Raw genomic sequence first — 14,755 nt, 5'->3', positions numbered from 1 at the left:
ATCAGCGTCATTGATCACTGCAACCATCCACGCTTTTCTGCCGTTCAAACATGTAAATGAGATTTTGATTGGCCTGTTTATTCTTATATAACATACAACAATTCTTCTGCTATCATTACATACACGCAACATATCGACGAACATTTAACTGAGGCATCAGCTGCTTTCCTTCTGCTATTTTTCTGATGACCATGCGCGCATGCGCATCAGCGCGGATATAAAGAACTGTCTCATTGCGAATGTGAAGTCATTTTTATTTCGCCGTTTGCAGTGCGCAGTGTTTGGCTTTCCATACTAAAAGGAAAAGAGAAAAAAGTGCATATTAAACTTTTAACAAGAAAAGGTGATTAGGAAAAAAATTAGAGGAATAAATATTTGTACTACAATAATAATTAGTTTTTAAGAATAAAATAATTGAAAACTTAAAATATAAAATTTCATATTTAATATTTGTATGTAAGTAGTTTGTGTATATATAAAAAAATTAAAAAAGAAAAAAAAAAAAAAAAAAGAATAGTGATGTGAGTGATCTGCATTTGTAGTAGTATAAGCGGCAACAGTTGTGGTGTGCTGAGAAAGTAAAGAAATCCTCGGATTGATTGATCATCCGTTATTTATTGACGTACGTCTGAAAGTGACATGTAAAGTGTGTGGGCGTAATAAGATGTTTTTGTAAGGGCTCGCCTAGGTTTGCAGCGTCTTATAGTCATACGGTGCGGCTGCAAGCGGGCATCTGTTTTAGATCAAGCGGCTCGCTTGTGTAACAATCCTTAAACCGTATTCGGATCGTTCTCAGCTCATCTTGGCATCCCTGCAGTCTTATAAATCTTAAATCCTCCAAAAATAATGTATCCTCTTACGACACTGGTCAGGGTACCTATCAATACATGAAAGCAGGTATGAAAGACTCGTAGAGGATGATTTTTGTTCGTCAAGAGAAGAATTGACTGGAAAGGACTGGAAGGCGCTGATTTTTCTTTGATGTCGTAACTAGCAAGATCCAATTTTTTTGCCTTATTAGTAAAGCCAGGGAAGAAAGAACTATTTAGCACCAATTAGGCTTGGTTAGGTTGTGTGGCAGCTTTTCAGTTAAGGAACAGCACTTGGACACCTTTACTTTGGCCAGTTGTATTACCACTTACTCAAACGATTAGACTGTCGCCAAGTTACAACACAGCTGGGGCCTTTCAGCATATCAAGGCATACCACATTGCCTCTCATTGGGCAGTGCCCTGTTGTTGTTGCGGTAGCCATAAGGACCCTCCTCGAAGGCCTTGGGGTCGCCTTTTACGACAGGCATACCTGCAGCGGGTATATTCTAAGCTCCCTAACCCGCTGGGGTAGGCTGTGCAATGTCAACAATAGCTTGGATTAAACAACGGCAAGAGCTAGTGTGAGCTAGTGTCCAGAGGAATCTTAAAGTCTCCACTACAGATATGTTCAATTCGCTCTAGCACTTAGATAATTTTTATCAAAAAGTAGTAAGGACCACCACAAGTGAAGTCAAGCAATCGCTCATAGCGCCCGACCTCACGATGGCAGACTTAGCGCTTTGATAGCCGCCTGACTATCCAAGCAGTTATAGCGGCGACATCTGCATGAAAGACGCTGCAGTGATTGGGCAGCCCAAATTTCCCGTCTAACCCTGAGCTCATGGCAGTTTACTCTACCCACAACCCTCCCGCTTAACCTGAATCCATCCGTGATCAGGTTCACCATACTCCTGTCCCATCTTAATTCCACACTCCATTCATCCTTTGAGGGAATATGAGTCGTTAATGTGGCAACAGAAGCGGATGTCGGCACACAGTAGCCTGTTCTGTCAGAGATAAAGTCGATGTCGATCATAATGTTGGAGTGCCCGTCATTTACAAGCTTGTATCCTGCGTTGCGAAGGTGTATCGACGGCCGGGCTGTGACTATTTTGCCCACGATGTTAACCCGTACAGATTCAGTAATGCGTTTGCTGTCAGTGTAGGTGTTTTGTACGAAGGCGATCTGCGTGTTCCAACCATTTCCAATCGCTGCACTGCTTCCAACTTTTTGACCGTGAAAAATTGTGGAGTGCTCTCCACCAGACCAGGACACCCAAGAAGAGATTCGGTGACCACCATATAGTACATTCGATGTACCACCTTTGCCAATTGCCCGACAGCAATACAAGCCATCTGAAGTCTTCTAAGTCCTGCCCTCCCCAATAAGTTTCCATTACAAGACTCTTTCTATGTGAAGCAACGCACCCAGAAAAAAGTCTTTAAGGGACTCCTCTATCAGTTTGATAACCGATTAAAAAACCGGGATTTTGTCATACTCACTGCGTCTAGTGGAAAACATTTTCTGTCGACAAGGATTGGAGTATCGGATATATTGTTGCTGTTACCGCAAAAATACTCCCAGAAGGCTTAGAAAGTGCTGCGCATCTATTCAGTGCTTTCTCGATTATTATTCCGGTGCGATCTGGTACTTGCCTTGCGTGGATTTTAGACCTTCATCTAACTGGCTATTTAGCTATGAGGAGATGTTTTCCGTAACTTAAGTACGCCCGGTACGTCTATTATCAGCTCGTCGTTATTGTTTCTGCAGTAGTTTTCCCCGGTCTTGACAACTACCGTTATTAAGTTTGATTCTTTTAAACTAAGAATCCCCTCGAACTTACGCGTTTCCGAAACGATAACACTCGCTTAAAGATCTGTAATCAATCTCCAACTATTCCGCAGAGGTGTGGCATTCCTCATTACAGCTGTTGTTTTATCAGTATCGCTAGAAGGCTTTAAGTTCCATCGCGACGGTATTTGGTGAAAGACAAATGTGCTCCCTCAGCTAAGTGTATGTATGTACTTATTAAGGCTCCACAGGTACTAGTCGATATTTGACTTTCGTAGAGTATTCAGGATGGAGGACAAGTGAGTGGGTCTTTTAACATTAAATCTTTATCCACGTTTTTTTGTTCTGGTGTAAAATGTGTAATATCTTTACAAGACATAAAGGTGGATGTTTGTACGGAAGTTTGTTTGTTTGCTTCTTCGGGGTACTACACTGACACTCAAACTGGTATTTGGCAGCAGCGTAGATTGCATAAAAACAATTTTCACTTTTCCTTTTTTACTTTCATGCTTCCATACCTAGACATGTACTCTGCCTTGTAGTAATTTTCTTGCCAACTTGTGAAAATATGTAATATGTAATCTACTATGTAATGCATCGCGTGAATTTTATAATTATTCGTATGAATGTGCGATTGAAATGTGTAGCATGCTTCAACATACATATGTGCATACGCATTAGGGACGTTCTTATTCTCATATAAATCTTCCTGTAACCAGTGTTCGGACTCGGATTTAGGATAAATAATAGATTTGGTTCTGTTAGTATTCTAAATACAGAGAATACATCTTCCGTTATTAGAAAATATACGTTTCGAGAACGCTTTACATCGAAGTTCGACCTTTCTTTCCTAGCTTTTCGAGCTTCGTTACATTGATATGACCCAAATAAATTCAGACAAATTTACGGTTTTAAATTTGTAAGCCAGATAATTTGTTAAAGTTTAGTTTGAACGCAGTACCATTGATGACCGACTATATCAACATGAGAAATAAAATGTCGCTGCTCGTCAGATATCTCTGAGTTACTATTTTAATTTATTTGGTATTATAAAGTGCTATACAGAAATGAAAGTGACTGCTGCGCAAAGTGGGATGGTGTTTAATATATTTAAACGCCTTAAGAGATTTAGGTCGACGGCACCTGCATAACGGCACCTGCAACCAGATGAATTTTCACTGAGAAACTTTTAATGGCAGAAATACATTCGGAGTGTTTGCCAAACCACTAACATTTTAAACTCAGCTGAGCAGACCTCACAGAGTATATTAATTTTGTTCGCATAGCGGTACACCATAACGGCATAGATATAAACTGCTATATATGAAAATGATCTGGGCGACAAAAGAAATTCATTTAGCCATGTCCGTCCGTCCGTCCGTCGGTCCGTAAACACGATAGCTTGAGTAAATTTTGATGTATCTAAATGAAATTTGGTATGTAAGTTCCTGTGCACTCATCGCTATTTAAAATGAACGAAATCGGACTATAAGCACGCCCACTTTTTCGATATCGAAAATTTCGAAAAACCGAAAAAGTGCGATAATTCATTACCAAAGACGGATAAAGCGATGAAACTTGGGAGGTGGGTTGACCTTATGACGCAGAATAGAAAATTAGTAAAATTTTGGACAATGGGCGTGGCGCCGCCCACTTTTAAAAGAAGGTAATTTAAAATTTTTGCGAGCTGTAATTTGGCAGCCGAGTATGTAATGTTCGGTTACACCCGAACTTAGCCTTCCTTATTTATTGCTAATTAAAAAAACCTTTTTACTCACCGGTGTGGTAAGCGAAGTACCACACCATAGTGGCCGCCTTAGTCTCAGCACATTCCTTCAACGAATGTACATCGAACATTAGCATTCAGAAAGTAAAGAGTTATAACAACATTTCAGGTCTATAAGAACTACCCTAATTCGTACATGCGCTTATTAACACAAATGACAATACTTATCGCAGAACAATGGCGCTAAAAATAATCACGAAAACGTGAAAAAAGTGGAAAGAATTAATCAAAAAAAATATTACACAATTCAGGAATGGATTCCATACCGAGCAACTTTTAAAAGTGATGTAGCTTTCTAGTTGTTATTATTGTTGTAGCAGTGCTTCACCCCATCCAAAAGGCGCGAACGATCACAAATTGTCATCAATAATCTCTAACGGGAGGAAACTTGCATTTTCAGCAGGGGTGGACCATAATGAAAGGAGTGTTAGATGCGTTGAAGAGATGGTCTGTGGGGACACATTGGAAGCAGGACACACATACATTATGTTTGTCGGGGTTGATTCTGAATAGGTACATTGATGGAAAAGGTTGAACTAAAGTGACGCGCGGAGAGTGCGTTCCTCTTCTGCGAGTTCTGCGTATTTCTCTTATAGACCTGGATTCGCGGGGCAAATCCTGGCATATAGGTTCGACGCCTCTTTGTAGATATCAATGTGTGTGTTGTTTTGCATCATACGGCTGTGTTCTCAGGTGTCGTATTTTCTCATAATGCTTACCGAGAATACCTCTTAAGCTCCTGGGAGGTGCAGCCTCTGCAATCAGATATCTGTTGGGATGCCCAAGTTTCCGGGTATGCAACATAAACTGTTTGTTCAGCATCTCATTTCTCTCCCTAATGGGGAGCACTCTCACCTCATTATGTCGGTGGTGTTCTGAGGACATAAGAAGACAGCCCATAGCGGTTCTGAGAGCGGTGTTTTTGCAGGCCTGTATTTTCTGCCAGTGAGTAACCTTTACGCTTGGCGACCATATCGGGGACGCGTAGCATGTAATCGGCCGGCCAATTGCTTTGTAAGTGGTAATGAGCGTTTCTTTGTCTTTACCCCAAGTGCTGCCGGCAAAGATTTGAGGACTTTATTACGGCTCTGGATTTTAGGTACTATTAGTGCATATTTTCATTTGCTGTAGTAATGCTGCGAATATTCGACTCCGAAAGTTTTTTAGTTCAATATATGTTTAGTATTTCGAATTCGTAAACATTCTACATTAATTACTTAAAGATTTTTTTTTTATAGATTTTCGAAAAATAGGCCCCAAATGATTCCTTAAACAAATCTGAAATTATGACATAAACAATCGCGAAAAGTCCCGAAATGATTAGGAAACAATTACGAAATAGCTTCGAAAAAGATCTCTAAACATTCAGGAAACAATCCCGAATTATTCGAAAAATTATCCCGAAAACAGTCGGGAAAGTGTTCCGCAACAGTCCTGAAATAGTGCCGAAATGAGCCGCAAATAATACCGAAACTGTTCGGAGATGGTAAAGAAATCATCCCGAAATGTTACGAAATCATTGCGTAAAAGCTACGAAATTATCACGAAAGCAATCTGAAGTCAACGCGAAACAAACACGAAATGAAAAACAATAACAAAATGGTAGTTGCTTTTGTAGTTCTAATAGCAGTGCTTCGCCCCATTCAATGGTGCGATCATTGACAAATTGTCATCAAAGCCTTCTAACGGGAGTCCAAGAAAACTAGCAGTTTTAACAGGGGTGGACCATAGGGAAGTTGCTGGTCGAGTCATAGGTTCCACATTACAATTGAAAAGTTGACTGGTGCCATTTGGGGACCAGTGCATGCAGTACGTAGATTAAGTATTTCGGGATTGATTCTGGACAAGTTAGAGTTTAACCTGTTGAAGTATCCAAGACGAAGTTGGTAGTCTGCTTTCTTCTTCTGCCAAGGTTGGCTAGTGTATATTGATAAGAGGGTTCACAGGGCGCGACCTAGCAAAAGTGTTTACCGATTCTGTGTGGATTAGGCTTATGGCCTCATTTTGCCTGTCTGAATGAAAAGGATGCGTAGGCAGGCCAGAGCGTCATCTTTCATTCGCAACACATGGCCTAGCCAGCGCAGCCGCTGCGTTTTAATTCCCTGGACTATGTTGATGTCTGCGTATAGCTCATCGTTAAATCTTCTTCGGTACTCGCCATCACCAACGCGTAGAGGTCCATACATCTTTCGATGAACTTTTCTCTCGAACAAAGATCACAATAGATAAGTTTATTGGCTTGTTTATTAGTATAATTTACTGTTTAGAATATTGCACAATATTTCATAAATGGCTCCTTTGTAACTCCGTTATAAACAAGCAACTTTTTACTATTTTTTCAAAACATCCGATTTCGGGACTGCTCTCACTAAACCTTGCTTGGCAATATCACTAATACCTATGTAGTTCAAATTTTATGCCAATAATCTCAAACATCAATGCCTAAACAATAACGTAAGAAATTAATTTTCTTTGCTTAGTGAAAAAAAAAAATGCATAAATGTTGCATTCATTATTAAGAAACGTACGCGACGGCAAGTCTAGGCCCAATACAAAAGTCAAATTAAACGATCGGATTAAGCATGTTTACCGCTTTTCTATAAAGTACAATGATTACCGCTAAGTCACGTTCAGAGTATTGAAATATCGAATTTGCAAGACAGGTCAGGTCGGTATAAACGTTACTCATAATCTTAATGAGGTCGAAGAACAGTTCGTTGTTTACCGCTTTTCATTGTGAATTCATTTCTTACGCAACGTTATTACTTAATCCGATATTTACAATCAGTTGTTGCATTGAGATTTTTACATTTACTTTGTAGTATGTAAAGATTGGTCTTTCAGTTCTGTTTCATACAATGAACGTAAATGTTGATACGGAAGTCCACACGAATGATTGCATTTTAGTGAAGGCTTTAGATTGAACTTAAATTTTTATGTCCTTTTATTGTTGTCAGGATCTGGATCATTGTCCATTGGAACACGAGGATTGCAATTCTTATCGAGTTTGTTACTCTGACAAACGCGTTATTGTTGTTGTGTAAAAACATTCCCCGAAGATTGTGAAAGGCAATGCCGAAAGGAGAGAAATGGATGAAGATGATTCTCCATGATTGTCTCGTTTCACTGTTTCAAGCCGTCACCTACCATTCCCAACTGCTAGCATTTTCGAGAAATGACAATAGAGGACAATGATAAGATGAAAACATAACTGAACAGCTCATTGCTGTTGTGCTTTTACATCGGCGTCCACTGACTTAGGTACTTTGGCCTTCTAAATTAACTTCCGCAGCCTCTTTGGGATCAGGGATACCTTTTTCGACAAAAGCGATGGAGACTTTGTAATTATATTTCGTTGGGTTCAACGGGGAGTATACGATACGATACCGGTTGAAGGTCCACTCTTACCATTTGGAGCGCTTGCGTTTATCGATCAGCCTCCTGATTTTCATGAAGTCCGTTATTTGAGGATATCTTTGGTTGGAGTATTGCACTCCATCACGTTCACTCGCAAGGGCAAGGGAAAAAATTATTTTTCAGAACTCTCATTCCTCTCAATGAGCATCGGTCGAAATGGGGAGGGCAGATCAGGTACTAAAGTGATTAAAAGATCTGCATTCTGACTGATCAATGAAAGTGACCATGCTGCTTTATCGATGTGGTGGTCAGTATCAACTGGAAACATCGGCCGCCAGTTAATGCGCTTAATTAGTTCTACATTGTCTAAAGCTGATTAAAGTGCCTGACGTAATGAGGTATTCGGTTTCCCACCTGATGAACGCATTAAAGTTGGCGCGGTAGCCACTCCAACAACAAATTGTCGCTATACCTTGTCTAAGATGTTATTGTGGCTGATGTTCAATAGATTACACAGGACGCTAGGATGAGTAATTAATGCGAGGTCGCTTCTATTAGATGATCAAAAGTCCAATTTGATCTTAAGCTTTGCCCTTTGGATCGCAGCAATTACAATGTTGCTTTGTTTCAAGAAACTGGTAATCATCGTAATCTTTACATTTAATCAATTACTCCTGACAAGAGGGCCATTTCGCCTTGATGGTTTGAGGCTTGGTAGCCTGTGAGTCGAAATTCAAGTTTACCCGAGTTGGGGTGCGCAGTATCCGCCGTTATATTCTGCATAGATCGACAGCACTTTGTAAAATTCTTGCGAAACTGGGAATTGTTTTTTATGTAACTTTTCGGTAAACTGGAGCCAGGCTACTTTTTTAGCTTTCCAATACCAACAGGGTTGCTGAAAAAGGGATAAAATGTTCTCAAAAATGCGCCAATATCTCTATTTTTTCATTAAAAGAAAATTGTTTCGCATTTTTTATTTTTTTTTATTAATTATTCGCGTTTTTTAAAATATGTTACTTTTATCCCATCTTATCGAAATAATTTAAAAATGTTAAAAGCCATTCAAAAATTTATTGTGATATATCGAAATCTTTCGAAAAAATCGAAAGTAATATATTAAAAAAAGAAAAAGTTATTTGCTCTGAGTTTTTTAAGAGTTAAAAGAACTTGTCTCCCCTTTTCAAGGAAAAATTGAAAAAAAAAAAAAAAAAAAGGAAATATTCTGAAGAATGTAAATTTTTGCAAAAGTGGAAAATTTGTTAAACTAGAAAGAAAATTTTACCAAAATTCAGATTTTTTTTTATTTTTTTAAGGTCAGGAAAAAATAAAAAAATTAAAAAAAAAGGAAAAACATGCAAAGAGCTGGAGTACCTTCTCGAGAAAAATTATTCAAAACAATCTAGTTTGAAATATTTAAATTTTTCCACATAATAGGAAATTAAATAAACTTCAAACAAAAATTTTATTTTTCTTAGAGTTGCAATAACTTTTTTCTTTTCGCAGGAAAAAAAATAATAATTTGATAGAAAAAAATATATAGTTTGAAATATTAAAAGCTTTCCAAAAATTCGAATATTTATTTAACTGGAAAAAAATTAAAGAGTAAAAAATTAAATTAAAAAAAAATATCTCAAGTCATTTAAAATTATTCGTGTTTATGAAAAAATAAAAAAAATTTGGCGCAATTGCAATTTGTTAAGCATTTAAAAATTTCAATCACAAGACGAACAGACTACCTGATTCTCTATCTGCGCTTCGAGGGCGATCTTAAGGCCACAATAGAGGTGGACGGTTGGCGCAAGGGAGCTCAAATGGCGGACGAGGCGACACATGTGTACACAGATGGTTCCAAAGTAGTGGAAGGAGTAGGGTCTGCGGTATATTGTGCTGATGCGGAAATAAACATATCCTACAGGCTGCCGGATTACTGTAGCGTTTTCCAAGCGGAAATATTAGCCGTAACCAAAGCAGTAGAAACCCTGGAAGAGAATAGCTTAAGCTGCAACCGTGTTAACTTTTATATTGACAGTCAAGCAGCAATTAAGGCAATAATCTCGCATAGCACAGCATCTAAATGCGTGTTAGAGTGTAAGCAGTCCCTGCAGAGAATCGGGACAGGGAGAAGCATACATCTATATTGGGTCCCAGGGCATATGGGAATAGATGGGAATGAAAAAGCGGATGAACTAGCTAAAACGGGCGCATCCCTTGAAGCTTGCTCCGTGGACGTCCCAATTAGACTGGGCGAAATTAAGCGAAGGCGAGAGGTGCACATGGTCGACCAAGCAGGAAAGGCGTGGGTTCAAGAGCGGGGCTGTAAAGTGTCGACGATTATCTATTTATTTATTTAGTCTAGTAACAAATGTTTAGTACAGACACTTATGACTAAATTACAGAGACCAGCTTATATTAAGCTATGGAGAACACTAGCAAAAATAATTTATATTATTACAGATTAAGTAATTTTTTAGTTTAAGTTGAAAAGCGTATTTTGAGTCGGAGAAATCAATATCCAAAACACTTGAGAAGCAATTAATTTCTGATAGGGCTCTGTTAATAGGCGCTTTTGAGTTATAAACAGTTCTACTCAGCCCTATGAAAAAGATTTCAAAGTGGCGGAGGTTTCTACAGGGAGTATTTAAGCATAGTCTTTCAAGAAGCAGCGCGCAGTCAATTTTGCCCGTGAAAAGATCGAAAATGAACAACGAGGCCAAAAAAATTCTGCGATTATTTAGGGATAGTAAGGATATTAGTTGGCATCGAGACGGGATCGGTTAAGAGAAACGTAATGAAATAAGCGCGAAGCGCATAAAGATTTTTTGAACCCGCTCCAGGCGGTTGATGTGAACTGCGTGGTAGGGCCGCCAAATGAAAGCCGCATACTCAAGTTTGGACCGCACAAAGGACGTATATAAAACTTTGAGTGTGTAGGGGTCAGAGACGTTTGCGGAACGGCGTCTGACAAAAGCAAGCATTGAAAGCGCCTTAGAAATTGTGAAGCTGACGTGAGTGTTAAATTAAACTTTGAGTCGAAGTATACCCCCAAGTCTTTAACTTCAAGAGTCGTTCGAAGAAAGGTTTCTGCAATATGATAGGAGGTATGAAGTGGCCTCAGCAGTTTACCATACGTCACAGTGTGGCACTTACTTATATTAAGTATAAGACGGTTCTTAACACACCAGATATAAAAGCTTATTAATCTCAGATTGAAGAACAACGACATCATTATAACAACTGATCTCAGAATAGATCTTGAGATCATCAGCATAAAGCAGAAATTTGGTAGATGAGAAGCAAGAGCTAATATCATTAATGAACACGATAAATAGTAAAAGGCCCAGAATACTGCCCTGGGGCACTCCAGAGGTGGCCCAAAATGGTTTCGAATAAACACCGTCAATATTTACAACATTACTTCTGTTGTGCAGGTAAGATTTAATCCACTGTAGGAACGTAGAGTGCAGGTCTTACAAACTTAGACTAACAAAGTTGCTTCTATCATTAAAAAGAGAGGACTGTAGACTCATGATCTATTCCTAAAAATTAAAATTATTATGTAAAATCTAAAATATAATAAACTTAAAAAATTTAAATGATTTGTTCTGAGTTTCTTTCATTGCCTCCTTTCTCCTATCAGGAAGAATCTAAAAAATTAATTAGAATAAAACATTCAAAAAGATATATTCTGAAATGTTTAAATGTTTGCAACGAGTCGAATATTAAATAAAATTGAAAAAAAAAAAATTATTGTTTAGAGTTGGAATAGCCTTTTTTCTTTTCAGGAAACAATTAAACAATTAAATAAAGATCGCGGGTTCGAATCGAGCTCAAGGCCTAACAATATTTTTTTTTTTTCTTTAAATAAATATCTAGTTTGAAATATTTAAAATTTTCCAAAAAGTCTAATATTAATAAACTGGTAAAAAATTTTAAGATTTGTTCTGATGTTTTAAGTGATCTATTCTGAAAATTTCAATACTCTCCAAACAGTAAAAAATTTAATAAAAAAAATATTCCAAGTCGTTTAAAATTATTCGGGTTTGTGAAGAAATATAAAAGTTTGGCGCAAATGCCACGAAAAATTTAAAAGAAGTTAAATAAAGAAAAAATTTTAATTAAAAAAAAAAAATTTTAAAATTTTAAAATTAAAAAAAAAGGTTAAAAACTATGTGTTCCAAGTTCTTCAGAGCTAGAATAACTGCTTTCCCTTTCGGAGGAAAGAATTAAAAAATATGAACAAAATAATTAAAAAAGAGTAAAAATTTAATAGGTTTGAAAAAAATTTAAAAATAAGTATTCCAACTTTTTTAATTTTCACTTTTTCAACAAAAAAAAATCACCCACTCAGCATTTAGATGATTAAATTTTCAATTTCCCTACATATAAATACAATTTGATTACTCTTTCTGACTAAATAATGAGTTATCATACAATTGAACAAAATAAATAATCAAATATGAATACTTTTGATGATCAAAAACTCAAAAGCATTTTTCGATCACTTTTTGGAATCATTTTTGAAGTCGTTTTGTGATTAAATTTTAATATTTCATAAAAACCAACAAAAGAATAATTAAATATGCTTACCTTTGATGATCAAAAACTGAATATAGTTTTTCAATCACATTTTGGAATCATATTTGAATCAAATCTGTTTACTTTAAAAAGTGATCAAAAATTTATAATAATTTTTCAATCAGCTTTCTGAATGTTTTCTGACTATATTTGTTGACTGAATAATGAGTTTTGTACTTGTTAAAACTTTACTTTTCATTGAAAACTTTATTTTTTTCACATACACATTTTTTCAATCATGAAGTTCAGAAAAAATATGTACATATATAAAATTTTTATTATTAAGACATTCTTCAAGACAATGTAATGCAAATGCTGCTCGTGCCCGAAGATTTCCCCAACCATTTCTCCACCTTCGGCTTCCCAGAAATTACATAATAGGTGGACAATACAAACTTTGTGAGCTATTTGACCAGGTAAGTGAAACTCTCTTGACATATGTACCTGGATATGTCTTCAACATCCCGTGCCGTATCGTATTTTAAGATATTGACGATCATATCTGATGCTGGATGTTGTAGTCGCAGGTGTATATACGTCAAGTTTGTTTGCGAGTGACCTGTGGTTCAAATAGCTCACTTCCGCATGATTTCGTCCCCTGACGAAATAAGATTATTATGTAGTATCTATTTGGAATGAGATATGAAGAATAAATGCATCATAATCGCATTCAAAAATGATTCAAAAATCTCAACCAAAACGATTGAAATATGTTCACGAATATGATCAGAAAATGACTCTGAAAAGTAGTCAAATATTACTCTAAAACAATTAAAGCTCAATTTTACAATGATATCAAATATGAATAAAAAGCGTTTCGAAATATGAATCACAAATGATTATTCAAGAATAATCATATTTATGGTACATTTTTCTCCCGACGATACGTTAATTTTCGAACAGAAAATGCTTTTAAATTTGAACGTTTTTAATCATCTTGGGGTATGGTATTTGAATATTTTTTGATCAAAATTTTCAAAAAATGCTGGCTGGGCATTAATATTAATCAGTCATTCATATAATGTTTGTTGTTTTTCTTTGTAGTTCCTTAAATCCTCCGACGGAATGTTACCACGATTTTCAAACGATATCAATATGAGAGGATCAACGTTCGCGCCAATTATGCTGATGCTACTCCTCTGTTCAGCGATTGTTACTGCGGGTAGCATATCATCGTCACATAAGGCAGCACCCTCTCAGCAACAACAACAAATGATTGTGCAACAACCCCAACCAAATTTACAACAACAGCACCCGCAGCAGCTACCGATGTCACAACAACAACAACAGCAATCACCTTCACAACATCAGTTACAACAACAATATAACCAACAACAAAGTCCTCCGCATCAAAGAATGCAAGAACAAGAACAAAACGAACAGCAATTGGTTACAACACAGAATTTTCCAAACGACTTATCCAATGACGATTACATCGCCAAAGACGTTGATATCGATGAGGAAATATATGATCCATATCAATATTTGAGTAACCTAAAGTTGGAACCGCGACTAACTGCAGGAAATGGTATACCTTGGAATCCCTATAGAACAATATTCAATCAACCACAAACGCGTACGCCAACAATGTACAACAGTTTTTCGTATACAAGTAATCCTTACAGTACATTTAGCCCTAGCGCGCTATTATCAATGATAACGCCACGCTTCATGCCATTCTTCAGCTATCCTCAGCCGGTTTACTTGCCGCTACCAATGTACCTCGCCACCGCCGCTGCATCATCAGATATTTTTTATCCAGATTTCATTGGCACTGGAAATGACATCGACGATTCGATGCCACGCGCTATTGGTAATCACCGCAGAGTGCCTGCTGCACATTTTGATACGACACGCACAACATCGGGCATGGCTGCACCACCTCCACCACCACCACCACCGCCAGCATCCGCTCGTAATTCGCAAATCTATTTTATGCGCTTAGCACCAATGCCTTATAGCATGTTTATGCCTGGCGGTTTGGGTTTTGCCGCCATGCAAGGTAGTCTACCAGTCGCAGACTCATATAATCCATTATCTTCCGCGATTAGTCCAATCTTAAATATTCCAATGAATTTCATGGCAAATGGTAAACCTACAAATATTTATCAGATTGGTGGCACCCCAAATGATTTTGCGAATCCATTGCAATTCAATAATTTTAAACCATTTGGTTTACGTCCACCGACTGCGTTTTCGCCGCCATTTTCTTTGAATGGTACTCCAATGCCGGGCGCTTCGAATGTAGGTGTTAGTTTTTCGTCGCATGGGTCTTATGGTCCGACGACAGCACCACAGTCAGATTCATCGCAACAACAGGATTCGAAATTGACCTTGCTGAAACGGCCATTCTTTTTCAATGGACGCCCGGATGAAATCTACACATTGCCGAATAATTTTAATTCAATCTATGGTAGTTCAGGATATTACTAG

General features: G+C 37.5%; 1 protein-coding gene across 1 annotated transcript in view; it reads left to right on the top strand.

Annotated features, from left to right (window-relative positions):
- The window catches only part of LOC137237784 (mediator of RNA polymerase II transcription subunit 13), a 171,198-nt gene extending 156,443 nt beyond the window's left edge, over positions 1-14,755 (top strand). The window contains exon 2 of the mRNA XM_067761959.1: positions 13,367-14,755. Within this exon, the coding sequence (XP_067618060.1) occupies positions 13,388-14,755 (1,368 nt within the window). The 5' untranslated portion in view covers positions 13,367-13,387. The remainder of the gene's footprint in view (positions 1-13,366) is intronic.

The sequence above is a fragment of the Eurosta solidaginis genome, chromosome 1, assembly GCF_040869045.1.
Source record: "Eurosta solidaginis isolate ZX-2024a chromosome 1, ASM4086904v1, whole genome shotgun sequence".
NCBI classification, from domain to species: Eukaryota; Metazoa; Arthropoda; class Insecta; order Diptera; family Tephritidae; genus Eurosta; species Eurosta solidaginis.
The sequence above is the reverse complement of the archived record's forward strand: the minus strand, read 5'-3'. Positions and strand labels throughout refer to the sequence as shown.